The sequence below is a fragment of the Labrus mixtus genome, chromosome 17 (assembly GCF_963584025.1).
Source record: "Labrus mixtus chromosome 17, fLabMix1.1, whole genome shotgun sequence".
NCBI classification, from domain to species: domain Eukaryota; kingdom Metazoa; phylum Chordata; class Actinopteri; order Labriformes; family Labridae; genus Labrus; species Labrus mixtus.
In genome coordinates, this window is record NC_083628.1 from 12,470,614 (window position 1) to 12,496,185 (window position 25,572).

The 25,572-nt window shown below is 40.3% G+C and overlaps 3 protein-coding genes across 4 annotated transcripts; 2 read left to right on the plus strand and 1 right to left on the minus strand.

The window, feature by feature from the left end:
* The first annotated feature begins 159 nt into the window (after nt 1-159).
* Nucleotides 160-17,092, plus strand: LOC132992325 (calsenilin-like). Of its 2 annotated transcripts, XM_061061564.1 has the most exons (10): nt 160-219; nt 392-466; nt 4,792-4,966; nt 12,316-12,440; nt 15,496-15,565; nt 15,759-15,829; nt 15,946-16,053; nt 16,139-16,243; nt 16,364-16,426; nt 16,513-17,092. In XM_061061564.1, exons 2-10 carry the CDS (start codon nt 392-394, stop codon nt 16,558-16,560), a joined length of 840 nt encoding a protein of 279 aa, XP_060917547.1. In that variant the 5' UTR covers nt 160-219; the 3' UTR covers nt 16,561-17,092. The 2 variants fall into 2 exon arrangements, with proteins under 2 accessions (XP_060917547.1, XP_060917549.1); XM_061061566.1 differs by lacking the exons at nt 160-219; nt 392-466; nt 4,792-4,966 and adding an exon at nt 9,218-10,322.
* Nucleotides 17,093-18,879: 1,787 nt separating this feature from the next.
* sprn2 (shadow of prion protein 2) lies at nt 18,880-20,027 on the plus strand. The gene is made up of 2 exons (XM_061060853.1): nt 18,880-19,036; nt 19,496-20,027. The coding sequence occupies exon 2, from the start codon at nt 19,512-19,514 to the stop codon at nt 19,962-19,964; it is 453 nt and encodes a 150-aa protein (XP_060916836.1). The 5' UTR covers nt 18,880-19,036; nt 19,496-19,511; the 3' UTR covers nt 19,965-20,027.
* A 789-nt stretch (nt 20,028-20,816) lies between these two features.
* prnpb (prion protein b) lies at nt 20,817-25,278 on the minus strand. The gene is made up of 2 exons (XM_061060852.1): nt 25,120-25,278; nt 20,817-24,586 (listed from the first exon to the last, which is right to left on the minus strand). The coding sequence occupies exon 2, from the start codon at nt 24,580-24,582 to the stop codon at nt 23,107-23,109; it is 1,476 nt and encodes a 491-aa protein (XP_060916835.1). The 5' UTR covers nt 24,583-24,586; nt 25,120-25,278; the 3' UTR covers nt 20,817-23,106.
* Between the last annotated feature and the right edge of the window lie 294 nt (nt 25,279-25,572).

Below are 25,572 nucleotides of genomic sequence, written 5' to 3' on the forward strand. Positions count from 1 at the left end.
CACTGGAAGAGCAGTCTGAATTTGGACCCACACAGCATCACGGCAGGTTATAATATGTCTGGCACTTCTAATAAAAAATGTCATGATGTAAGGACCTCGTGCAGTCGCCGCTCCTTCTGTCGCTCTATAAATTGTTTCCCTCCCATCACTTGTTGAGAGGACTGATGCTCTTTTCTGCAGATCACTGACTCAGTCATTAGATTCTTTCAGACCTTTTAGGTTCGTGTGTTTGTTAATCTGTAGCTATAATGATAGTTTTATAGTGTTAATCCTTTGCTGATGACTGTGAGCAGCTCTGCTCCTCCTTAATAGCCCCCCCTCTCTCTCTCCTCTCTCTCTCTCTCTCTCTCTCTCTCTCTCTCTCTCTCTCTCTCTGTACATGCTGCTGCAGATGACTGAAGGAGCGCCGGCAGAGCAGGATTCATTGCAGCGATATTCCTCCAACTCAAATCAAGACGCAATGCAGGTGCAGTAAACAAGTTTCTCTGCATGCTTTAATTGACTTGTTGCTTCCATAGGACGAGCATGTTCAGCTTTGACATAAATCATGCTAATATTCCCATCCGTATGCTAAGTGTGAGCTACCTGAGGTCCCGTTCTGACGAACTTGAACATACTTTTTTTTATTTTTCAAAGTCTTAAAAAGTATTTTAACATTAAAGAATAAGAATTGGGCCATATATTTGATTGTGGTTTGCATTTTATCACCAGTAATGTAAGGGGAGATGTAAGAACTATTGTGATAGATTTTGTATAAGCTTGCATGCTGGAGTGTAAATAACAGTTAAAAGTACAAATCCTGCAAACTATATTTTTATTATAAGCAAAATGTATCCTACTAAGGGTATTAAATAAAACAATATATTAATTCTACTGTTTGTACCCTTCATTTAGATTTGATTGTTATCATTGTAGCTTTAACATGAATGCTTGATTTTGATCTTGTAGTTGAAGCTTGTTGATCTGGGGTTAACTTTATCAGTAGTAGTTTATAGCCCAATTTTCGATAATTCAAACTTTGAAATTGCATTATATTCTTTTATTCATTGTATACGTGTTTATCAAATGTTTTTTTATCTAAAATATCCATCGACAAGATAACTTTTGACTGAAGCCATGGGCGTTATGCAAGCCAAAATTCTGGGGGGCTAAGTTAGAGTGAGGTCAAGGGGTCCTTCCACCAAAAAAAATGGGACATTTTTTAGAATCTGAGGGGGCTCCAGACCCCCAGTTTGAAAAGGCACGATGCCTCTGACTGAAGCTATCGAGCTAAGTAGTGGTGTAAAATCTACAATACTGAAATTCTGCGAACTTCAAGTATAAATGGGCAAAAAAATAGTAGCCTACACATACCTCAAAATGTGTAGTATTGGAATCAACTAATAATTGTAAACTTTATCAGGTGTTGTTTTAAATGACACATGAACTTCATGTCAAGCTGGGAGTCAATAGATCCTTTAACTAGGTGTTTTTGTTTTTACGTGATTTTGACCAGTGAGATGTTAGCCACATGGGAAACAGAACAAACGATGGTCAGGAGCATCAAAGTTTTGAATAAGAAGCAGATAAAAGATTTATTTAAAAAAAAAAAAAAAAAAAAAAAACAGCATAAGGTTTGAAATCCAAATCAAGATCCACCATCAGCTTTTCATTTTTTTAATAGGGCTTAAAGATAGAAATTATGTCTGCCGCTATCAGGTGTCAGATGGCTGGGATGGGGTGGTGTGTGTGTGTGTGTGTGTGTGTGTGTGTGTGTGTGTGTGTGTGTGTGTGTGTGTGTGTGTGTGTGTGTGTGTGCGTGCGTGTGTGTGTGTGCGTGCATGCTCGTAGCTCGCAAAGGTAACATATGTGATGATCAGTGGAGGACGCTCACACACAGGGATGACTTAGATGATCAAAGAGAGCATCACTTGGCTTCTGTCTTTTTAATAATGCAGCGCTCTGATGTTCAGACTCAAAAAGGGACTCTCTCTTCAGACAAACACAAAGTCATAGACAGTTCACAAATGATGAGGTATGACTAGTATTTTATAACTTTCTTGCTGAACTTTCTTACCTGATTATATGATTGAACCATTTTCAGATACATGCAGTGTGACTGGTGTGGACTATCTAGGTCCATTTTTATGTGGGTTTTGGATGATCTAACAGTGTTCAGGTTTGTCTATTGTCATCTTTAACCTCAGCATGGCAGCCAGCTCTGATCTTTTATTGATGCTGTTTCAAAGAGTGTGAATTATTGAGCCACTTCTCCATGCCCTGTATGCTTTGGCATCTCTTCATATTCATATAGGGGACCAGGGGGACAGAGACGCTCCCCGGATAGTCCTTCTGTCTATGTTCACTACAAACTCTTTACATCACTTTCTCGTGGAGCGCTTATAGAAAGCTGTTTTATTTATACAGGCCTTTATCACAACATTGGAAAGATTGCAGAGGCAAAGAAAAAGAGACGAGAACATTTGGAAAAGAGGATCTAAAGGTATAAACAACAAAAAAAGGAAGAAGCCTAAGATGAAACTAAACCTAAAAGATGTGGTTGTGTAATCATACAACAGTGGAATGAAATATCACTCTCATTGAACTTATAAGGGGAAAATAAAAACACGAGGATGCTGCCTTAGAAAATATTAAAATTTGAAAAAGAATCAGCCCCTGAAGGCGTCACCGTCTTCTGACATATCATCTTTGGATTATTTTACAGTACCGGCTGTGCTATTTAAATCCACCGCCTCAGAAATGTAAGTCTGTTTTATAACTGAAATATTAATCCGGATGGAAAAACTGTGAGTGAGCATCTAGTGTGGGAGGAGAAGATGATGTCAAAAGTCAAAACAACTGAAGCTTGCATATCCCTGTCCTGAAAGTTTAAACACCTTAAAGACCTTGAAAACTGTCTGGGAGGAATCCTGTTGCTGTTGCTTTTTAACTTGGTTCTTGATGTGAAATGTGTCTATCTCTCTTTCTTATGCACGTCCTTTGTCCGTGTTGCTTTTAGGGATGTATGTTTTTTTTGTTCTTCATAAATTGCTGGCGCTGCCTTCTAGCCCAGGACTCTGTGGCAGAATAGACTTCATCATCTCAACCGGACCTTTCAGTGTAAAAAAGAAAAAGCAGACTAAATCAAATCGCATTTTATTCTTCAGTTATTACATCTTATTTTATGTGAACCATTTATTTAAAAAAAAAGACCAACACTTTAGGGAGCTGGAACACAAAGTGTTTGGACCTTGAAGTATTTAATCATATAAAGATAAATCAATGATTGTAGTGAACAGATTTTCATATGAAATAAGCAGCATTTGAGTTTTGTAGTATTGCTCTTTGAAGTATCTGTTCATCAATACTCACCAGTTGTCTGAATAAAGAAACTCCTGCTGCTGGTCCAGATGTCACATTTAGCAGTGACAAACCCTCCTTTGTTTCATACCACCATATGACGGAGAAACTACATGAATATACAACCTATCTCAAGTAGTGGAAAGATATGCTAGAGAAAGAATATTTGTCTGTTTGGTGGTATTTAAAAAAAAAAAGCCCTTCAGTTCTCTGTAACTTTCATCCTACACCAGAGAGTAAATGAAGGCTATTAAACCAAGCTTAAATACCTGACAGACTTATTGGCCTACAAGATAGCACATATCTTGACGTTGCAGTGCAGATTAATTTTCTTTTTTCTGTAAGCGTATTCGCTATGTCTCCATGACTTTTTTAGACAGACAGAGTGCATTACAGGGCCTATAGGGAGAAAAAGAAGAAAATGTGTTTTCAGACTGGGGACAGTGCTATCACATTGGCATCATATAAACCCAAGTCACAAGGGAACCCCTTAATGTTTTCTTTTCCCGCATGTCTTTTGTTAAAGTCATTTCATCGTTTTTTTGACTTTATATATCAAATATACAAATAATAAGACTCGCAGATTGCTGAAACTAGCTTTGAGCTACAAGCTAATTCTGAGCAGGTATACTCTTCTTTCATCTTTGTGTTGTGATGGCATGCTAACATTTTTAAATTAGGATTAGAAACATGTGAAACTGCAGGGGACGTGATGAACTATAAGCTTCTGTTAGGCGTTTCCATCTGCTTATGAAAGTATTAAATGAATATACTGACGCCTCTATTTAACCTAAAAGCAGACCATACCATCAAAAACAACAGTGAAATAGTTACTTTCAAGGCCTGTTACCTCTGCCACCAGGTTGGTGTCTGACAAGAGAGAAATAGAGCAGGAGGAGATTTTTTTTTCATCCTAAAACACTACACATGTACAGGAACAGATCACCAATAGATGTACAGGTTTTTCTACAGGGGGCGCCAAAATCAACACAGACCCAAAGTACCTCGCAGGAGCTTTTTGATTTGAAACATTCGAATTTTGGCATCATGATAGCACCAGGTGGAAGATCTAAAAGATCTCCAGAAAAATATTAAAATATTTCACCAGATAGGTGAAAACTTCGGTGGTGGCAGCACTTATCGCTAAAGGAAAGTTCAGGGGTTTTCTAAAGTCAGTGCGGTTTTAAACAAAAAAAAATAAAGGAAAGAGATTTTTAAGTCTAAAACAAAGTAGTTGATTGAAAAGAAACCATGCTGTTTAGGTGGCAGAAAATAAATTGGATGATTCAAAGAAACATTGATGCACAGGTGGAAGACAAAATAAAGGACAATACAGGCGGAGGGACCTGCAGCCTTTTGCTACGTTTAAAAGCTATTGCCCGTGTTCTGACAACATCGGCTTACTACAAAGAACGTCTACTTTGTGGACCGTTTCTTTTCTCTTTTCCTCAGGGAAACGACAAGAGCAAGGATGGCGGTCTGATGCCCGACGCTAACGGGAAAGACCCAACCCCTCCTGGACAGACAGAGGGCTCCAAGTGGCAGAAACCTCGGCTCACGCGCAAATCTCTGATGAAGTGTTGCCTCGTCAAGTGGATTATTGCCAGCACCACGCAACAAGGGCCAGGTACAGGCACATACACTAACACACACACACACACACACACACACATGCTAACACCCCACAGACAATGCATCACACTGAACATCTGCAGGATTGTCTGCGGCAGCAGGCGAGGAGGGACTCGTGGCAGAGTATGGGTGTAGGCCTTCAATCGCCAGCTCTACAGAATACATACATTTTAAAGCATGCACTTGCCCCATCTACTTCATATATCTGCTCTATCTCTCTGTATGTTCTCGCCCTTCTTTTTTCCTCTAGTGAGTGTTTACAGCGCTGACCTCTCTCTTCAGCAAATGCCACTTTATTTCAGCAGTTAATCAGTCATCGAATGGGCCGCTTTCAATCTATGCTGCTTCATGGAGTCAAGTTTGATCCACTACATCTTTTCCTCCACATGTAATGCTCGCTCATCGACTGTTCTCTCTCTCTCTCTCTCTCTCTCTCTCTCTCTCTCTCTCTCTCCTCCTTCTCTAAAACAACCGCACGGAGATGTTGTTTTGTTTCTGCACGCCCACTATCCCTCTGAGAAATAAGAAGAAATGATTTAATCTTAAGGCCTCGTCTCAATCAGCAATAAAAAAAGATATGCTTTAAGAGGAAATAATCAATAAATAAGCTGAAAAGATATATGTGTTTCACCATGTTAATGCATCACAAAAGACAGGGATGCATATTTTTAAGATGAAGAGCACAGTGTCTTCCTACATGCCCCCATTTTCTGGGCTGATCTAAATTATTGACATTATCCTGCTGTGGGGCAGTCAGCTGTGAGCTTGCACTCGACAGGCAGGGCTGCAATCTGTCCACGCAGCATCACACGGATCCTTTTAGGAGCGGGAACAATGTCTTTGAAGAGTTAGATTCATTTGTCCTCAGATGCTTTCGATCTGCGCGGTTGAAAAGCACAGTGATGAGCAGACAGAATCGTTTGTGCGGCTTCCAGAAATGACTCACTGTTGTCATCCAGGCTCGTCCGCTGTTGACGTCCCTCTCTGCCAGTAGACAGATGACCACGTTGATGAAAACAGTAGCAGAACAAAAAACGCTCTCATGCCTGACATCACCTCAAAGGGGTTTGCCCGTAGAACAAATGAATCCCAACCCTCATTTGGACACCTGCAAAAGAGGAAGGTCTTGACCTTTTATGAAAAAGGCCTTTGAAGTGCATCAACAGTTGGACTGATCCAGTATTCTACAAACTCAAAAACAGCATTATTAATCATGTTTTATTTATCAGGCTGTTTGTTTTTAGTCTGGAAATATATATGGAGGTTTTAGCAACTCCACATGCAACTTGTCTGCCATCTACTGGACTCTAAACAGTATAGCAACCTTTCTGTGTCCTGGACAAGCTACTATTACACTAGAAGAAGGTTTACACCTGAGTGATAGAATCATACATTTGGCAGCTCTAAGCGTATAGGGTTTCACACCTGGCCAGATGATACATGTCCAAATGCATCCCCAGTGACCTTTTGTAAATATCTCACCGTCCATTCTTCATGCAAATACACACAGAGCCTCGTTCACCGTCATTAGACTTCAAAAACCTTGCAATGATTAAAATTAACAAAATGTAAAGTTGGAGAACAAATGGAGAGCTGTGTTTTATCAGTGAGTGTATGCACTCCACATTGGACTGGATTCCCTGTGATGTAGCACAAAAGATCCAAATGATCAACTCGCTGATCCATATTTTAAAATGCCCGTGTCCCCCTCGGTGCTGCATTATTGTAAACCATGATAAACCGCTCATGGATCACAACCCCGCCCACGCTGTCTCTCCCTCTTTCCTCATCAGTCTGGTATCGTCCTGTCATTCAGTCTCCTTAGAGAATAAGTACAGGAAACGATATGTACTGTATCTTCTTGCAAATCCAGCTCTAATGCGTGAACTACGTTTCCACACGCTTAAACACATGACACATAACCAAAATAAATACAGGTTGTATTGCTGTGGCTCAGTGGTGGGTCAGTGATCTCTCAGCCAAAAGGTTGGGGGTTCAATCTTCAGCTCTTGCGGCTACTTGTCGAATGTCCTTGGGACACGAATGACACTGAACCCTAAATTACATTTCCACAGTCCTACTTTTTTCTACCCTTCTGTTGGGGTGCCATGGTACTTGTCCCACCCTAAAGGGTGGAGCTAGACCCGCTGTGGTCCGATGATTGGTCGAAAGAATCGTCACTTCCTGTGCCACAGCGGTAATACTTTTTTTGGCAGGCTACACTCTGTCGCACTACTATGATGTCCCGCTATTACGTACACATCATTTCTTCACTGGTGCTGAAAGTGACACAGTTATAAAAGTATGAATAATACAAAGAGTATTACACTCTCAAGCTGTGTTAGATCAGAGAGCATAGGTTTTTAAGATGTCTAGACTGTTGCACTTAAAATGTCACTCTTGACTCGTACTTAAATCAAACAGAGAACAGAGCACTTTTAAAATAAAAATAAAGGAACACTTTTACAATACTCATCCATTAATTAGCTATCTGATTTCTTTATTTAGTCTTAGGGTCTGTTTCAATATATCCTTGAACAATATGAGAATTCTGAGATTTTCTAACATACTTTTTTTTACTTTTTCGTATGATAAAAGAATATATATGACATGTTTTATTAAAAAAAAAAAACATTTGTGTGCTGTTCTTGTATGATAAAGCGTCCCAGCCCGCCCATGGATCGATGCAAGCTGTATGTGTGGTTAATCCTCTCAATAATGGCATTTTCCTTCCAAAAAGCCAGAAGTCTCAAATTCAGTGAAAGAGCCACAGATAGCACTGAGAAAAAAAAGCCAAGAGGAAGAGCGCGAAGTCCAGGGTGTTTAACTGTTTGACGAGAGCTTGTGTGACAGCCTATGATGAATGGGTTCGGGCACTGGGCTGTAATGTGGCTCTCACTGCAGCATTAAAACCTGATGGTAGGACCTGAAGGCTGCACTGTCTGCATCTCTGCACGCTTAAGCCACCTCACCCTTGTCTGTATTTAATAGAAGAACAGCACTTAAGGAGCATTAAACAGTGTAATGCTGCATTATTTTTATGGCAGGCAGTTCCCACATGAGCTCATGCATCTTGCATGTTAGTGTTATAATGGCTGAGTGTGTTTTCTGTCTGCGGCGGTAGAACAAACACATGTCAAAATACTGCAAAAATACGCATTTATATGCAGAGGTTAACCAGATGCACCATTTCCTTTTCACTTCATCGCCTCTTTTCTCGCAGTTTAAAATCAGCAATCTTGTATCAGGGTAGGTTATTTTACATAATGCAACATCTTTCCTGACCTAGAACTTTGATTGGTGAGGAGGTATTCCATCAGTGCTGATAATGAGTACAACAGCGCTAGTGAATTAAACTAGATGTATCACTCCACATTGTGTTTTCTGAATACTTTATAACTAACATTTAGCATACATGCTTCTGGATTGATCAACAATTCAGGCTGGGGCAGAAAGCTTCCCTATTTCACCTTTCTGGTCGTGGAACTTTTTAGAATAGTGCTGAGACTTTTTAGGTCCGTTAGAATCATTTATAGCTAAGCCAGTTTGTTTTTTCCTGCTTCCACCGCCGCAACACCTGTGGGTTTGACGCTTGCCTGGCAAACTGATGGGCATCCATGAAGGACATGTGGGGCAGCCTTTAAACCACCTACCTCCTCTCGTCAAAACAAATGCAGACCATTACGGACCGGAATCTAATCTTAGTAGGAGGACATACTGGCTGCTGCATTGTTGTCAGAGAAGCCAGCACTTTAACATTTTATGATTCCTTCATGTCTGATCATATGGTAAGGTGATTTTATGACTTAATTCAGTAGATATCTTACATATTGATCCTTTAAGAAAACAATAAATCATATTTTGTTTTTTATTACTGTAGGATATGTTGCTTGTAGACAGAAGCTATGTAGAGAATCATACTCAAGTTATTTTTGGGTGGCACCATACCAGTTTAATCTTTGTTTCAGTAGCTGATTAAGACATGCAGACATTAAGGATGAGTCCATTTCCATAATCCCTCCCCTGGTATCCAAATGCATTTCTGGCCCACTTTCTCTGCCTGTTCTAAGACCGGTATTTTAACTCTGGACAATTGATTTGCACTCCACCCTCCTATCCTGCTTAAACTGGGTCCATTATGTTGTGCCGAGTCATCACTTGTGGACTACAGTCTTAACTTCTTTACTCTTATTGTTTTACAGCACAGCACCATCATGCAGAGACTGCCTCAGGTTTTAACAGCAACGTCAAGCCTTTCGAACAAAAACTCCTCAGAACACAGAGAGGACATTATGTGAAGGATTTTACTTCGGCTAAATTTGGCCTCTGAGGTGTGGAGAACATGTTTAAAGCACAGATAAAAAAATCACTTCAACTTAACTATTCTTAACCACATCATCTTAAACAAAGCGCTGGTTTTACAGTCGCAATGGTCACAATGTTTTCCAGCAGAGAGAATCCCTCTCCGTTATTGGCCGCGTGCATTGCTGAACAACCCGGTAGACACAGGGAGCGCCACACAGGGCAGGGCCGGCTCCTCCATCCTAAGTGCTGTTCATATCCCAGTCATCAGCAAATGTGGATCAATGCCTGGTTTTACAGCTTTACATCCTTGAAATGACTGAGCAAATAAAAGACAGCGTGGCCTGTCAATCAGAGACTATTAGTAAAGAAATTCCTTCAGTATTGACCTCAAACACACACACACACACACACACACACACACACACACACACACACACACACACACACACACAGCTCAGGATAGTATGGGCGATGGAGTGAGCAGGGGTGGAGCCCCGGAGTTGATGGAGTTGTGGGACAGACCCCAGGTCATGATATGCTGACAAACAGAAACAGAGATGGATCATCTGCGCTTGGAGACAGCTTTGGATCATCATGGGATATTAAAAGTTTGTCAAATTAAATATTTTTTCAAGAGCAAATGATGGACATAAGGGCTGTTTGCTTAAAGGAGGATGCTCCGTAGTCAATCTATTAGCTTTTCTTTTTTTTTTTCACAAGTGGTCAGTGGTTGATGTCCTAGGTTTCTTTTAAGTGAATAGAAGAGCTGATGCCCGTGCAAAATACTGATAAAAGGAGGTAGCTGGTTGAAGAAGATGATTAGTAGCAGATGATAATCGTGGATACAGGCTGCTCTATCAGATTCAGGATACGTTTTAAATTGTTTCTTTTTTTTTTTTTAACCAAAGCTTTTAAAAAAGGCGATCTCTAATGCAAGGCAACAATGGGAATGGATGGGCTGGAAGTAATCGCCATTGCTGTTGTTATTGGTCTGTTTGTTGTCGTGCTCAAACAGTTTGGGGTATGGGAGCCCTTATCTCTGGAAGGTAAGGCATAGATTTCCATTTCCAAAAACCTTGTCATGTGAAGCATTAGAACAATAATCATGTCAAAACATCCGGTGATTTGTTTCTGTTGAATCTGCCGAAATGTTACGTTTAAGTTGCACAAATTAAAGGACGCTAATATAAAAAGATAGGACCAGTTTGATTACTAATTTTGTTGTTCTTTATTTTCTTGTTCATTAACTTTCAAGTACTAAATTCTTTCCTCGAGTGTTTCTCTGATACTGTTTCATTATTGAGCCTAAATATTTGTAACACAAACAGAAACGGGAAAATCAGTTAACTCTGAAAAGATCTCTCTGGAGACTAAGAGATTTTTCGGGGGGGACATATCAGCCTGTTCATATTGTTTTCATGACAGCCTTAAAAAAACAATGAGTCTGTCTTTTAACAGGCTGTTCACTGTGTTGGTGTTAAATGTTCAAAATTGTCTATATCAAGCCAAACATTTTAACTTTCTTCCTTCCCTTTCATTTCTTCGTCATCTGTCCTCCACCTCTTCCTGGTTCGCTTTCTTTCAACATCCCATTCGTGTTTTGTTCTGGTAAAGATGGTGAGTATATGGTGGTGTTCCTCTGCAAATAAATCTTTTCTGTTGTTTCATGCTGAATGTTTCTGTAAACGTTTTCACCTCTCGTTTTTTCACCGAACTAAAAAGTGTCAGTGTTTTCCCTTTTGCTGATAGAATGAAACAGTTTTTATACTGCAGATGAACGCTTGTCAAACACAGGAGTTACTGATGAGATTAACGAGTACACCGAAACGCAGCTTCATCAATGTTCATTAGTGATACTTGTGATTTTATGACCAGTCAAAGGCTGTTTGAAATCACCCACAATTTGTTATCCACACATTTTGCAGATAAACGTATTATTAAAGAGTGTTTTAAATACATCTTCATGCCCCTACATCTCCGAGTTACATCCTCATATTCTTCAAGATCCCCATGTTATGCTCATTTTCACCTTCCATGCTGTCAGTCTGTGAAACCTATAGACTGGCTTTACGTGATTAGGAGCTCAAAGAACTCCTTATTTATTGTATACTTGACCCATAAAAGCCCTTCCTTCAGCCTCTGTCTGAAGCGGTTTGTCCACTTTCTTCTGATTGGCCAGCTCTCTGGAGGCCGTCCTGGGGGGGCAGAACGCTGCAGGGCGGCCAGCGGAGGGCTGCTCTCCAGTGCTGGCAGAAGAAGCCTATATAAGAGGTTTCAACGGGCTATACAGAGGCCTGAAGCCATCTCTTGAAGTTCTTGGTTTCATATCAGAGAGTTTTTGCGGGATTTGCAGAACAAGCCTTTTTATCGCACTCTGCAGAATTGTCCTGAGATTACTCCGACAGACTTTTACCTCATGATCTGATACTTTGCCCGCGTTTAGTACTTATTGTAACACTATATGTGAGTTTTAAAAATGGGGATCAGCATAATAGGTCAACTTTGAGGAAACAGAATTGGCTTAAGAAATGACCCTCTAACGTGTAAGGGAGTCCCTTTGAACACAGCAAGAGCCCACAATGAGAAATGTAGATTATTCTTATTCTTACACAGTTCATTTTTCTTCAACAATTTTCCCAAACGTAGATTTGTCTTATTCATGATTTGTTTCACTGAACTGTCAAAACCAATGTAAATATTTTCTGTTGTGTCTTCTTTTTTGTATTGTCATTTAACAATGTAATCTCCCACCTATTTCCTTCTCTTACCTTCCTTCTCTAACCCCTCTGTTTCCTTTTCAACCTTTCATTTTCTTTGTCTTAAGATGGTGAGCATTTTCAGTTATGTGCAGTAGTTTTCATTTTCTGCCTCCCGTCTTTTTTTATTTTGTAGTATTTTCAACTCCTCTCCTCTCCTACCCTTCCTTCCTTTTTTCTTTCTTTCTTGTCTTGCGGCTCTGTCCTCCCTCCTTCCCTTCGGCCTTTCTTCCTCCCCCTCTGTCCCTCCTCCGCCCTTGTTTTCTCTGCTTCTCGCTGACAGACAGCTGTGACAATGACCTCGAGCTCTCCATGGTGCGGCACCAACCTGAGGGTCTCGACCAGCTCCAGGCCCAGACTCAGTTCACCAGGAAGGAGCTTCAGTCGCTCTACAGAGGCTTCAAAAATGTAGGAAATGCTTTTGATTAGATGTAACCCTAAAGACATGCCCCTGTAAGTGAGCTGAGTTGCAAAGTAATTTGTTTAATTTAGTTTAGTCTGAGAATCCACAACTCCTGGAGTTCCCGGGCTCTCACATCGTCGGACCTTTACCCTCCGCCAGCCCGGGGTTAAGATCCGCTCACACGCCCCTCTCCTACCATCTTAAGAGCCAGGCACCTGAACGCCAGACAAGTCCACCGCAAACCTCACGAGCTACAAACATACAAACTTTCTTACATACAAACAAACTTTTCTGACTCTTCACAGCGTCCCAGCAAAACTTACGTCTCCCGCTCCTCAATTCCACGTCACCAGTGTCCGACCTGCAGCGTCCCCACGCATCCTATGACCAAAGAGGCCCAGCCTTCCACATCATCCCTCTCATGTCGTATCAAACCCAGTACTATGCCATCCTGTTTCAGAATCATCTCTTCCCTTTTCTTATGCCATGAAATACCAAATACAAAACAAGCTGATGCATTCCTCATCCCAGCTCCTTTCTCTCCTCCTTTTTTCCACCCTTTCAAATATCATCCTCACTGGTCATTTCAAGCTCATCTAACCTCTATAGCTGCACAAACCGGTCCCACTGCTACGACTCACAGCAGTGTATCAAGCCTTAACTTCTGCTTTCTCACATTTCTCTTTGAACAAGTTAATTTTGACAGCCCTAATTTGAATACAATTAAAGCCAGTTTTTCACAGATGGGAAAGCAAAGCTCTGAAGACGTTTTATATTTCATAGATAAACCGTTTTTATTTGTGTTACAATGTTTCTTTACTGTATTCAGTATCATCTGAATGCCCACATTTGTGTTGAGTCCATAGAGTGTTTAAATAATCAGAAATCGCCACCTTGACGTCACATAATGGTTTGTTTCCATTTTCTTTATTTGATCCAGAAGTGTCAATTTAACATCAAGAGGGTAACACTGGGGAGGAGATTTGAACTCCAAGTTAGCCAATCCCTAATCCTACAGTCTCTGTACTCACTAGCTGGCTAATGAAACAGTCAACCATTGTGTTTTCAGAGTGAGTGACTGTTTTTGGTACGGCTGAATAGTTTTAGTTATTTACCAGAATAAAGAAGCAAAAAGATCTTATTGGTGAACAACAAACTTAGCTTTCAATGAAGTCTTCTACTCACTTTGACCTCCCTTCTTCTCTGCTCTTCTCTGAATCCAATGCACATTCTAATACAACAAAAAGAATCAATGTTTGAGCAAACACTGAACTGACAAGCCTTACAGTTTGATCATTCAGCGAAAAAAGGACTGATAGGCTTCATGGATGGTCTGTTGCTACAGCACAGCAGGTCATTTAATATATCCCCAAAGCGCATCTACAACACAAACAGGTGGAGAGGTTCAGTTTAGTGACTGAATCAGCAGAGGGGACACCAAGCAGACTGAAAGCAGCTCCCAGCAGTCCCCCAAAGCGATGACTCCACAATCGTGCAGATTTTTAAGGCCACTTGTTCAGTCGTCATGAAAAGAAAAATACATTTTAAAGACCAAACATATTTGTGTTCCTTTTGCTGTAACATTTGATTTATTTTATGGGGCCGAAAAGGGATTTACTTGCTTCTGGAATCAGCCTCAAGTGGCCACTGGAGGAACTGCAGTTTAGGCACTTCAAGTTTTCTTTGTTTTTCTGCACTAGAGGTTATTGATACTGATCTACTTTTGCTAAGTAGGTGCCTGTTTTGTTTTTAAAGGTTGTGTTCTTAGACACACAAGGATGAGAATGCATGAACACAAGCGTGACGTAATGCATCATTTGGCCTATACCACTGATGCGGGTAATGCATATCGACAGTTAGCGACTGTAATGTGCCATTAGAGGATGCGTAGTGCCATTAAAGAACAGGAGAAGAAGACAGCATGCTGATGTAAACAAAGCAGGCTTAAGAGTCTTTAAAAGAAAGCTTGCATCTGTTCATGAAGTTCCTGTGACCGTAAGGATTCACATAAAGAGATGTGGTGAGAAAGTGTAAACAAAACTGTAATAAAAATCTTCACATGGTACCCTTTGAATAACCCATTTTTTTCACAGCATACATTGTGACTTGTAATAGCAGTTGCATTTTATTACGTTCAATTTGCAAAGGCTGCATCCCATTTTGTTGAAGCTTTGTTGAGCCTTGGTTTATCAGTTTCACCTGTTTTTTTTTTTTTTTTTCTGGACAAATTTGTTTGCGACAAACAAAACAATCTGGGTTTTATTCAGCAACTTATTCCACAAATCAGTTAACTGCATTTCTACAGGGTTTTGATGTTTGTTTTTCTTTTGATGTAACAAGAACAATTTCGCTCTTGCCGTTATGCTTGAAATGAAGTGGCAGCCCTTCAAGCCTAGGGGATAAAAATACTGTGTGTGACTAATCTTTCTGGCCCCTGACGTTAGAAATGCTCCTGACGCCTCCTGATGATAGATTGTGTTGTTGAAAAACATGCCATTTTATCAAATTATACTTTTAAAATCCTATTTGCCGTGGCTTGGTTACTGTTTTGCTAAATTGTTTTATTTTTCTTTGAAATTGTCACACTCGCCGCTTAACAAGTGCCACTGAACTACTGATTATGAGGTCTAAAGAATAAACAAAGTGCAGATAGCCTCTGTCAGGATATTGCTTTTGAAATGGAATATGTTTCTCTCTTGCCCTCTAGTGGCCATATTTCTGTACTGCAGCAGAAATACAACAAAAATAAATTTGCAAAATATCAGCAACAATTAATTTTTCTGTTATTAAGTAGAAATTGGGTTCACCAAATGAAGAAGAGTGTAGCATACAACAGGGAATTCGTTTAGCAAGAATTTGTGAAGCCATGGCAACACTTTATTGTGCTCTTTTGGCCCTTTGTGAAAGATGGATTTTCACACTCAAGAACGCTTTCATTGGTAATTCAACTACATTATTATTTTTCATATCAACATAAAACACAAAATGTGAATTTTCCAGAAAATGAAATAAAGGGAATCAGCTGAAGTCATGTGCGTGTGTGTTGTTCTCTCTCAACAGGAATGTCCCAGTGGGCTCGTGGACGAGGAAACTTTTAAGACGATTTACTCACAGTTCTTCCCTCAAGGAGGTACAGTATATCTACTAATGCTAACACGTTGGTTAAACTGCCACTGAATGTTCTGATCATCGCTCAGTGACGACTGTCTGTAAGTATTCAAAATGTGTAAACTTTGTAAGGCAGACACAGGTAGACCTAACTAAGTATAGAATCATGCAAAGCCAACTTCTTTTAATTTCCTCCTCTCAATGATTGTTCTCAGATGCAACCACATACGCACATTTCTTGTTCAATGCGTTTGACATTGACAGAAGTGGATCAATCAGGTTTGAGGTGAGTTAACCTGCACATTCTGTGACATCTTCAGTCATATGTTCTGTTTATGTCTAATGGGTGGCAGGTGTTTCCTTGGAAATAAGCTTGTAGTTAAACTTGTGTTTCTCTTATAGGACTTTGTGATAGGATTGTCCGTGTTGCTCAGAGGCTCCGTCACAGAGAAACTGCGATGGGCTTTCAACCTGTATGACATCAACAAAGACGGCTACGTTACTAAAGAGGTTCAATCATCACTTATTGAAGTTGTACCAAAAAGTGCTTCATGGTCCTTATTCCTGTGCTGTGTGTCTCTGTGGCTTCCTGCAGGAAATGATGGCAATAATGACGTCCATTTATGACATGATGGGCAGGTATACTTTACCCAGTGTACGAGACGATTCACCATCTGAGCACGTGGACAGATTCTTCCAGGTATACAGCAGAGTCTCTTGCATCCAGATATTACACAGACACTCAGAAAAAGAATGGAAAATAAGATTATGACAAATTCGTGTCATCTCAAATCTCCACATGGTGTTTGACGTTTTACAGAAGATGGATCGAAACAGAGATGGAGTGGTGACAATCGACGAATTCATAGAAACCTGCCAAAAGGTAGGTCAATCCAATCCAATCAATCCAATTTTCATGCCTCTTTTTAAACAAGCAACAACATTTCTTTCTTTGTCTTCTGATATTAGGATGAAAATATAATGGCCTCCATGCAGCTCTTTGAAAATGTCATCTAGTTCCTGCAGAGGGACGTGGATCAGTAATGCCATACAGTGCTTCCAGCTGCAAGCTCCAAACGCCTGAAATAACTTAATTCATCCTGAAAAAAGGACAAATCTGGGTCATGCAACACATTTGACACATTTAAATACAAAATGGCGACCACTGTTATTTCCTGTCAACCTGTTCTATGCAGAGGGATGTGGAGAAATCACTGTGTCAAGTTTCTTTGCATGACAGTTTTACTCTTGTTGTTGCACATGAAGGAAATGTGAAATAAAGACGTCACCATTGCCAGATGAGCATGAGTGTATGCACAACTTTTTAAAGCATGTGATGAACCACTCACAAGGATTCATTGTTGTCATCTTGGCAAATGACAGTTTGCATATGTGATTTGTTACTGTATAATAGTGTAAAGAAATATATATGTTTCAAAGTTCTTTAGATTGTTGTGTAAATGTGATGCCAAGTCATTGTCATGTTGACCCAAAATATGCTGAAATAAATATAAACCTTCACAAACCGATAAGTCAGTTATGTTCTTTTTTAAAGCACAATTTCTCCACAAAGACCCACAGTAAGTTTGAAGCAAACGTCATCTAATGGGCCTACAGATGATCTTAACGGGAAAAAATTCTCATCACATTCTGTTTTCATCTTCTTTTTTTTTTTCCTTTGGAACCGTTTTCCTGGGAGAATGAACAAAACTTAGATCTGTGGACACAATGGGGTGGGAACTTTCAAAATAAAATACAGAATAAACCATTGTTACTTTAATTTAAACATCTGAGATATAACAACTGTGCTACTTTATATGTTCATTTCCATTCAATTTAAAGCTTCAGTGGGAAACTTACTGTAAGGAATAAATACTGTTCTGTACAACTACAAGCATTGTATAGTTCAATGGAAAAAACAATGTATTAAGCCTTTGTATGTATCATACTGAACAGACTGACACTGTGTCCTAAAGATAGTGTCATAAAACATGGCGCCATCCATAGACTGTAAATAATGAGGCACCATCACTCAGAGGAAAAAACTATTTGAAAGTCCCCTTAGGACACGCCCCCCTCCCCTTTTATCTACCACTTTAAACAATCTCTCTTTTTTTTTTAAGAACAATCCTCGTTCTTGTTCCAAAATCTGTTGCTTTGTTGCATCACTGTCTTGGTATTTTGAACAAAAACTGTTCAAATTCAAAAGGCCATCTGTCTCTGATGTTCTCTTGTTCATTTGATTCTGATACATGCAGTTCTTGGACTCTAGTTTTGTCATCCTATGATCTCAATATGTCTTCCTTGATGCACATATACTGTATAAATCAACATGTGTAGATTTGTTTTTTCATCATAGGTACAATGCTAATGACTCAATGGATTTACATACGTATACATTTAACATGTCATGTACAATTTATAAATCTGAAGGGTTGATGAAGTCCAGAGCTAAAACACCAAATATTATTCTGTGTTTTTATTGTTGTGTTATAATTCTTTAAATACTGACTGAAAAGAAGAACAGAACTGTGCGATTGGGGGATTTGTGAAGCAGACATGTAATTTTTTTTTAGACTGAAAAACCAAAGTTCATGCTTCTACGTTGAAGATGAAAAGCTGAGGCTAAACACAGATTACTGGTTCTCACAGTACAAATCATAAAAAATGTAAATAAAAGCCCCTCCAGAGTCAAGTCCTGTTTACTAGCCTGGTGTTGGGTCAAAAAATAAGGATAAAAAAACAGCAAGACACAAAAAAATAAAGATAAACTTCAACATCTGTCATAGAAAGACAGAATAAAGTTTGTGTGTCTGCTGCTTAATTACTATTACTGGTGTATATTTACAATTTTATCATCTTTCCAATCTTTGCTGTGAACGTGTTTTGTGTGAAAATAATCAAAGACCCGCCTGTCCCAAATAAAGGCGGGGTCATTTCTTCGACTGACAAAAATAAAAACCTGGGCTTTTAAGTGTTACAGTATAAAAATGAAACACACACAGACATAGAAAGAGGGACGCAAACTTAACCAAAACAGAATTTACTTTCATTAAATTTGCATAAAGTCTTCTCTGTCTTGTAATTATAACTCTTCCTCAACTGGAAACCCTCTATCGACAGGACAAGCTAATGAAGTCCAGGTTAATGTCAGTAGGAAAACCAATAAGTTCCATAACCGATGCGAGAACATCAGAAGCGTGTAGTCATTGACTGTATGTAGCTGGAAGTCAACAAACATAGAGGAGGGGCCTACTGTATAATAGGATAAACCTGGGCATCTACACTGTATGTGATATGCCTCCATCAGCTAAATGATTCAACCTGTAGGGTTTGTTTTTTTTGGGGGGGGAGGAGCTGAGCTGCCTCTGATGTGAACATGCTGTTTGTATGTAAACGATAGTGATTCTAAAATGCTGCTGTGCTGTAAGTGGTTTGAACAAAGGACTGCCGCTCCTGCATCACGACCTCTCAGAGTGACCAACTACTAAAGGTAAAGACTTGTTTACATATAACATTTTATGTATATTTATGATGTTGTTTTCATTTAACTATTTCAAAAAAAATGGATGGATAATTGTTAAAATTTCGATTTAAGAAGAATTGATCTTCTTGCAATTATACGTGGACCATAACGTAAATATAAATGCAATTGTTAGATATTACATCTTTGATACGTTTTGTTACAACAGATGACAAAGTGTACATGAAAACAATTGTCACAAAGGGGAGAAATATGCATCACACACATAATGCCCAGCTGATTGCCAGTGCTGACAGAGAATGTGGAAAGTTCTGGATGTCTGTTGTGCTGTTTGTCATGTGACTAGATGTTCAGTCAAAAGCTTTTATACTAGTTTGAATAACAGCCAACATACCTCTCTCTTTGTCATCTATATAAAAGTGTTTACGGTCCAAAAACTGAGAGAGCATTTTCATTCATTTTCTGCAGGATCAGATCTGCAGAAATGACGGGCCAGCAGAAGCTCCTCTCACTCTGGGTTTGTCTGTTGCTGGTGGCAGCACTGTGCCCGGGTGCACAGTACGCACACTGTAAACGTGGAGGCCTCTTCAAGGGGCGAGGAAAAGGTGATGCAGACAAAGGGCCTCCGTCCCAGGGACGCGGCCTCTCCAAGCACGGCCTGAAGTTGGCGGGGGCAGCGGCAGCCGGGATGCTGGGGGGCACAGGCACCGGATACGGGATGGGCCTCTTTGGTCGACCCAAGCATGGATCTATGAGTCATCATAAAGCAGTCTCTTCCCAGCAAGATCAACGGCTTTACTATGAAAACCGCCAGGGATTTCACAACCAGTCTCTGTGGAGAGCCTTTGTTAACGCGGCGGCCCCGGCTCCTAACGCCTTCCTCACACTGGGACATGCGGTGTCTGTCCTTATAGCAGCATGGATCAGAGACATGTAACACAACATTTGATCACAGCGGTCTGTCTGCAACTCAAATGAAATAAAAGCTTTTTAAAGAAAATGTGTGTTAGTGTTGTTATTTGAGAGTATGCTGTGTTAGAAGAGTGCATATACGTTTGAAACAACATTTTACAGTAGCTTTAAGAATTTATGAACTTAATCTAACATTACTCATAAAAATCCTCATTAACATGGAACTTGGCCTTAGAATCTATTAGATTGATTTCATGACACTTTCTTTATGGGAAGATTAAACTTGTTTTGAGATAGTGCCAGAACTAGCATTTCCATATTCAAATAATCTGCAAATTTCCCATTATTCAATAACCTTAATCAAGTGACGATGTATATATATATACACATATTTTGAATACATTTTATTGTAAAATGCAATATGCACTGTTTCTGTCATGGTTTAATTATTGTTCTCTGTGTTTTTGAACAAACATTACTGCTGCGTTCATTTAGAGCAGAACAGGCTGTTCTGCATTTTTCCACAAGACACTCATACAGTAAATCATAAGTGTTGCTATCCTGTAATAACCACTAATCTCTCGAGTCCACTTATAATGAGCTCAGAACAACAGCCCCAATGCTAAGCTAATATGAATCAACTTGAAACGAAAGCTTTCAGCCAAATGCAGTGGAGTAGGTTTAGAGTGTCTAGTAATGCAGGAAACGATGTGATGTACTTTGCTGTACACTTTTATTCACTGCTTTTAGAGCAACGTTTGTGACACTCTTTGAATCCCATACATAGATTTGTTTTAAATATATATTATAAAGGAGGGTTGTAACGAGAACATGTGACAGGGTTTGCAAATGTACATTAATAAGGCAGAGAAATCACTGATTTGTTAGTTATTTTATTTAACACATAACATCCATGACAAACCAAAATCAGCCATAGTATTTGATGAGTACCGAAAGTGTTTCATTTGCAGGTGAGGACCAGAAGAGTCACACAGATAATCCTTCTCAGCATGAGCTCAATGACGCAGTCACGGAATATCTAATCCAGAAGGGGAGTAAGTGCACTTCACAGATATCCTACAGCCCAAATAGTACAAAGATGTCAAAATCTAATTTAAATCAATTTATCATTGTTGCCATTATTAAAAAAATAACAGGAGAAACCCCCTCTGTGTAGCACTAAAACAAATTAACTGGGAGGGGTATAAAATACATGTATGGTTTTAGACCAGCATCGTAAAACTACATCCAGAAAAATACACATATTTGAACTGTACCCTGCTGGACTTTCCCCAAATAGTTTTAATTCAATCAGAACGTTGTTTTTTTTTAGCTTGGGTGAAAATACCTTCAAAAATAATTAGAAAGTGCTTTACAAAACCCAGAGAGAAATAAAATACATTACATCAGGCAGGTTTAAAATGAAAGCAAAGATTGGAACTGAATCTCTAATGTACAGATCAACAACACTATACACAGTGACACAACTCACTCAGAGTGAAAGGTCCAGAAGAACAAAAGTAATTTGCCATGACAGCCAGGTGGAGTCAGGTTCAGGAAAGGCAAACCAAGATATCTGTAGTAGACCAAACAACTACACCTATTATATCCATCTCACTGTGTTTAAAGATTCGAATGATGACAGTTAGAACATGAGATGTGTTGACCAGCTCAAACCTGGAAAACCAGACTGGAAAGTCTAGAGATTTTTCTAGGAGACTGAACAAGTATTTCCAGGGTTGGCATAGAGATCGGAAGCAATTCTCCACAACATTACAGCAGTGAGACTACGCCCTCTAAAACTTCCACATTTTCTCTAAACCAGCAACTTTTAATCTCCTCATTGCCCAATTTTTGCTTTTAGTTCCAGTGTAAATCGTATCAAACTGATGTGTAAGAAATGACAATAAGTAAGAGATGAGTAAGGTGAAAGTGCAGATATAAATGACTCATTGGATGCCAGAATCTAGGATTAAAATAGGAATTGATGCAGGAGTTTTCTGTGCAGAACTTCAATATAGCTTCAGTTTTCAGCAAACTTGTAATGAACAGATAAAGACACCGCTCAAGACGACAAATGCACTGTTATCAAATAGCTGCAGGCAAAAAAGCAACACCAGAGCTCTGCTAATGACGGCATCTGTTGAACGTCAAAGGAGACATGTTCACTGATGCCCATTGGCTGTTGAGGGCTGTTACATGCAATCCTACCTACTGTACCTAACAATAAACAAAGTGTGAGTATAAAGTACCTGAGAAGAGTTAGGGCCATTATTCACTTGTTTTCTCATGCAAGTATACAACTGTTTGTTATTATTGTGGTTTACAAAAAAAAAAAGGGAATTAGCGTTTAATAGTTCCCACTAAGGTTGAGTATTTTGCAGCCAAGAGTGTGGTCATAACAGTGGTTTACAAGAAATACTTCAGGGCATCATCTTGTAATATGTAACAGCCACATTGTGGAGAGAATGCAATTATCATGACTCATGCCTTGCCTTTAATTATTCTGTAAGTATCATTATCTCTCAGTTTTTTCTCTACAGTAGAGACTCTACAGTATGATGACTGGTCTTCGACCTCATCTGTCTATATTTATGTTGAAATGTATCCCAATTTAGAAGTGGAACCATGGCTTTAAGATGCTTATATATGATACAAACAGAAAACAGGAATAACCACTTGAACAAAACAGTCTGATATATTGGAATGTGGAAAGTGAAATAAATGTATGTAAATAAATGGTGTTAGTTGGATGTTATTGTAGATAGATCTTATAAAGTTACATTCCTATTTAAACAGTAGCGTCAAAGTAAACTGTCACAAACAAACAACTAAAATAGCCCTGAATGGCTATGCATTCAGTGTACAATAACCTGAAGTAAAAAAGTGCAAAACATCTGAGATGAAAAAAAAAAAAAAGTTAGGAGTGAAGCTTGCACATCACAAAACTGAAGATCTAACAAAATCAAAGTTTGACTCCTTTACACATACACATTACTGTATCTTGTTTTGTTAGTTAAGTAAATGACTGACTGACCATAAGAACTTTTAAGTGTACAGCTATTGTTTACTATGGGGATAATATACCGTAGCACAATGCAGACATGCAGCTATAATGGAGGAAGTAGAAATCCATATGGGGCCTGGTGACAGGGAGGATAACTGTTTTACTGGAGAAGAAGCATGCTGGACAGTAGCACACAGAGGGAGGTTAAGAGCTGCATCACACCGTAGCTCGGAGGGCTGTTCCCGCCAGCAGGCGGCATGACTTGCGGCTCAGCTTTTCGTTCCTCCAAAAAGCGCTCAGAGTAGACCATGTACTGTTCGACACAGCGCCGGGCCTTCACTTGCTCAATCAGGGCTGGGTATCCAATCTCCTCAATGCTGACTGTGTCGTCATCCTCCTTATCGCCTCCCGTCGTACCTTTAGGAGTGGTGCTGCTCTGATCTTTGACAGTCCTGTTCATGCATTTATCCATGAAGCTGTCATAAGAATCGGCCCTTGGTGGGGGCTTGTAGACATAGTCACGGCCAAAGTCTTTTTGGTCTGTAGATTGGGTGCCATAACGACGGTACATGTAGCTGTTGTAATACTGCTCTTCTTCAGGGTTTCGGAAATTGAAATGTGGTCGAGGGAAACGCCCAAGTCCATACCCAACAGCCATTCCAGCTACAGCACCAACACCTGCCGCTAACATGGCTTTTTTAGCAAAACCTGACGACTGAGGCTGGTATCCCATACTCTGTACTGAACGGGAGAAGGGAGAACCCCCTCCCATCCCGTAGCCTCCCTGTCCATAGCCTCCCTGCCCATAGCCTCCTCCACCAAAGCGAGGACTGAGGATCTTATTATTCGGGTTCCAGTTGGGGTAACCGCCGCCGCCGCCGTAACCGCCACCGTAACCACCGCCGTAACCACCGCCGTAACCACCGCCGTAACCACCACCACCGTATCCACCACCTTGACCAGGGTAACCCCCTGGATTCACACCACCCTGACCCCAACCCTGTCCAGTATTTCCACCTCTGACAGGGTAACCACCTGCTGCTGGGTACTGGTTTGGATATCCTCCTTGGTTGGTACCAGCTCTGCCTGGATACTGGTTGGGATAGCCACCTCCTGCTGGGTTGCCTCCAGCAGCTGGATACTGATTTGGATAATTCCCTCTTGCTGGGTTTTGGGGATACCCTGCTGGGTTTCCGCCTGCTGGATAACCCCCTGCAGGATTCTGGTGCGGATAACCTCCTGCAGGATTCTGGTGCGGATAACCTCCTGCAGGATTCTGGTTTGGATAACCTCCAGGATTGGCTCTTCCAGGATACTGATTGGGGTAACCACCAGCTCCTGGATTACTTCCTGGATTTTGTCTGGGAACTCCTCCTGGGTTAGTATTGCCCGCTCCTGGATAACTTCCACCACCTGGATAAGGATTGGGGTTTCGGTTGGGACTCTGCGGCTGTCGTGGGTAGTTTCCTGGCTGAGTGGATGGTTTAGTTTGTGTCCCACCCTTGTTGCTGGTGGATGATGTTTTCCTGCTGCTGCTACTGCTGCTGCTGCCTCTCTTAGCCCATGTTGACTGAGTGTTCAACAGTAACAAAACAAGGATGGACACGCGTGTCAACTCACACAACCTCCTCATCATGTCCCTAAAGAGAAAAATGTTTCGAGACATTTGTCAAACACAAGCATGATAAACAACGGCGTTTTATGTTGTTTCCCCAGGTATCACCCCAGGATGACGTGCAAAAAAAAAAAAAGCATCGGGTCACCTTAGGCTTTCCTTTTAATAATGAATAGTCCATGGTCTATAGTATAGCAGCACATTATCGAGTCCTTTAAAATGCGTTTTTAATTGCGTTTCAAAGACGCAGGCTACCACCTCGCACCATTTGCTTTATCTAAAAATAAATGAGGTAGCCTAAGGTAACAAAAAATTCAATAAAAATAAAAAAGGAGAGCCAAACGACATAAACGAGTAAAAAAAATTAAAAAAATGAAAGAGCTATTTGATTTAAAAACTGAGTTACAGCCATTGCACCATTCCTTGTTAATAATAACCATCGCTACGTTTAACATAACCACAAACACAATGGTGTGCCGCTCTGTCCTCTGTTCGAGGATAACCCCCCCACAACACTTAAATAACATAATTATTTCTTCTTACAAAACTATTTCTTACCTTGAACTGACGCCCTATATCTGAATGTTTTGATGGTTAATCGGCTGCAAAGTGTTGATGTCTGATCTCCCTCTTTCCCAGAACCGTTATGGTGTTTGGGCTACTTGTCGTTGCAGAGTCGTCTAAATGGAGTGCGCTCGTTTTGATGTGCAGCAAGTACCCCGTAGGAAAGGGGGCGGTGACACTTTGCTGTGACCTCAAATTGTGTTACATTTTCGACATTTTGTCTTAAAACAATCTTGCAAACCGTGGTTTTTAAATAACGCATTCATCTGGAACTGTATTATTAACGTAGCCTCATTGTAGGCCAAATGGTGATGACTGTGTCTCTCGCAGACTAACCGGGCGGTCCCGTGATGGAAAACGAACGCGCATCGGAAAGCCTGCGCAGTTCAACCCTAATCAGAGGCTTCTCGGCAGGTCTGGGAACTGCAAGTCCTCTCCGGGCTGCGG

Excerpts from the sequence above, each read along its gene's own strand:
- LOC132992325 (XM_061061564.1), top strand. The coding sequence starts at position 392 with ATGACTGAAGGAGCGCCGGCAGAGCAGGATTCATTGCAGCGATATTCC. Across the intron at positions 4,967-12,315 it reads CACCACGCAACAAGGGCCAG|ACAGCTGTGACAATGACCTC; the intron begins GTACAGGCACAT and ends TCTCGCTGACAG. Across the intron at positions 15,566-15,758 it reads ACAGTTCTTCCCTCAAGGAG|ATGCAACCACATACGCACAT; the intron begins GTACAGTATATC and ends GATTGTTCTCAG.
- sprn2 (XM_061060853.1), top strand. The coding sequence starts at position 19,512 with ATGACGGGCCAGCAGAAGCTCCTCTCACTCTGGGTTTGTCTGTTGCTG.
- prnpb (XM_061060852.1), bottom strand. The coding sequence starts at position 24,582 with ATGATGAGGAGGTTGTGTGAGTTGACACGCGTGTCCATCCTTGTTTTG.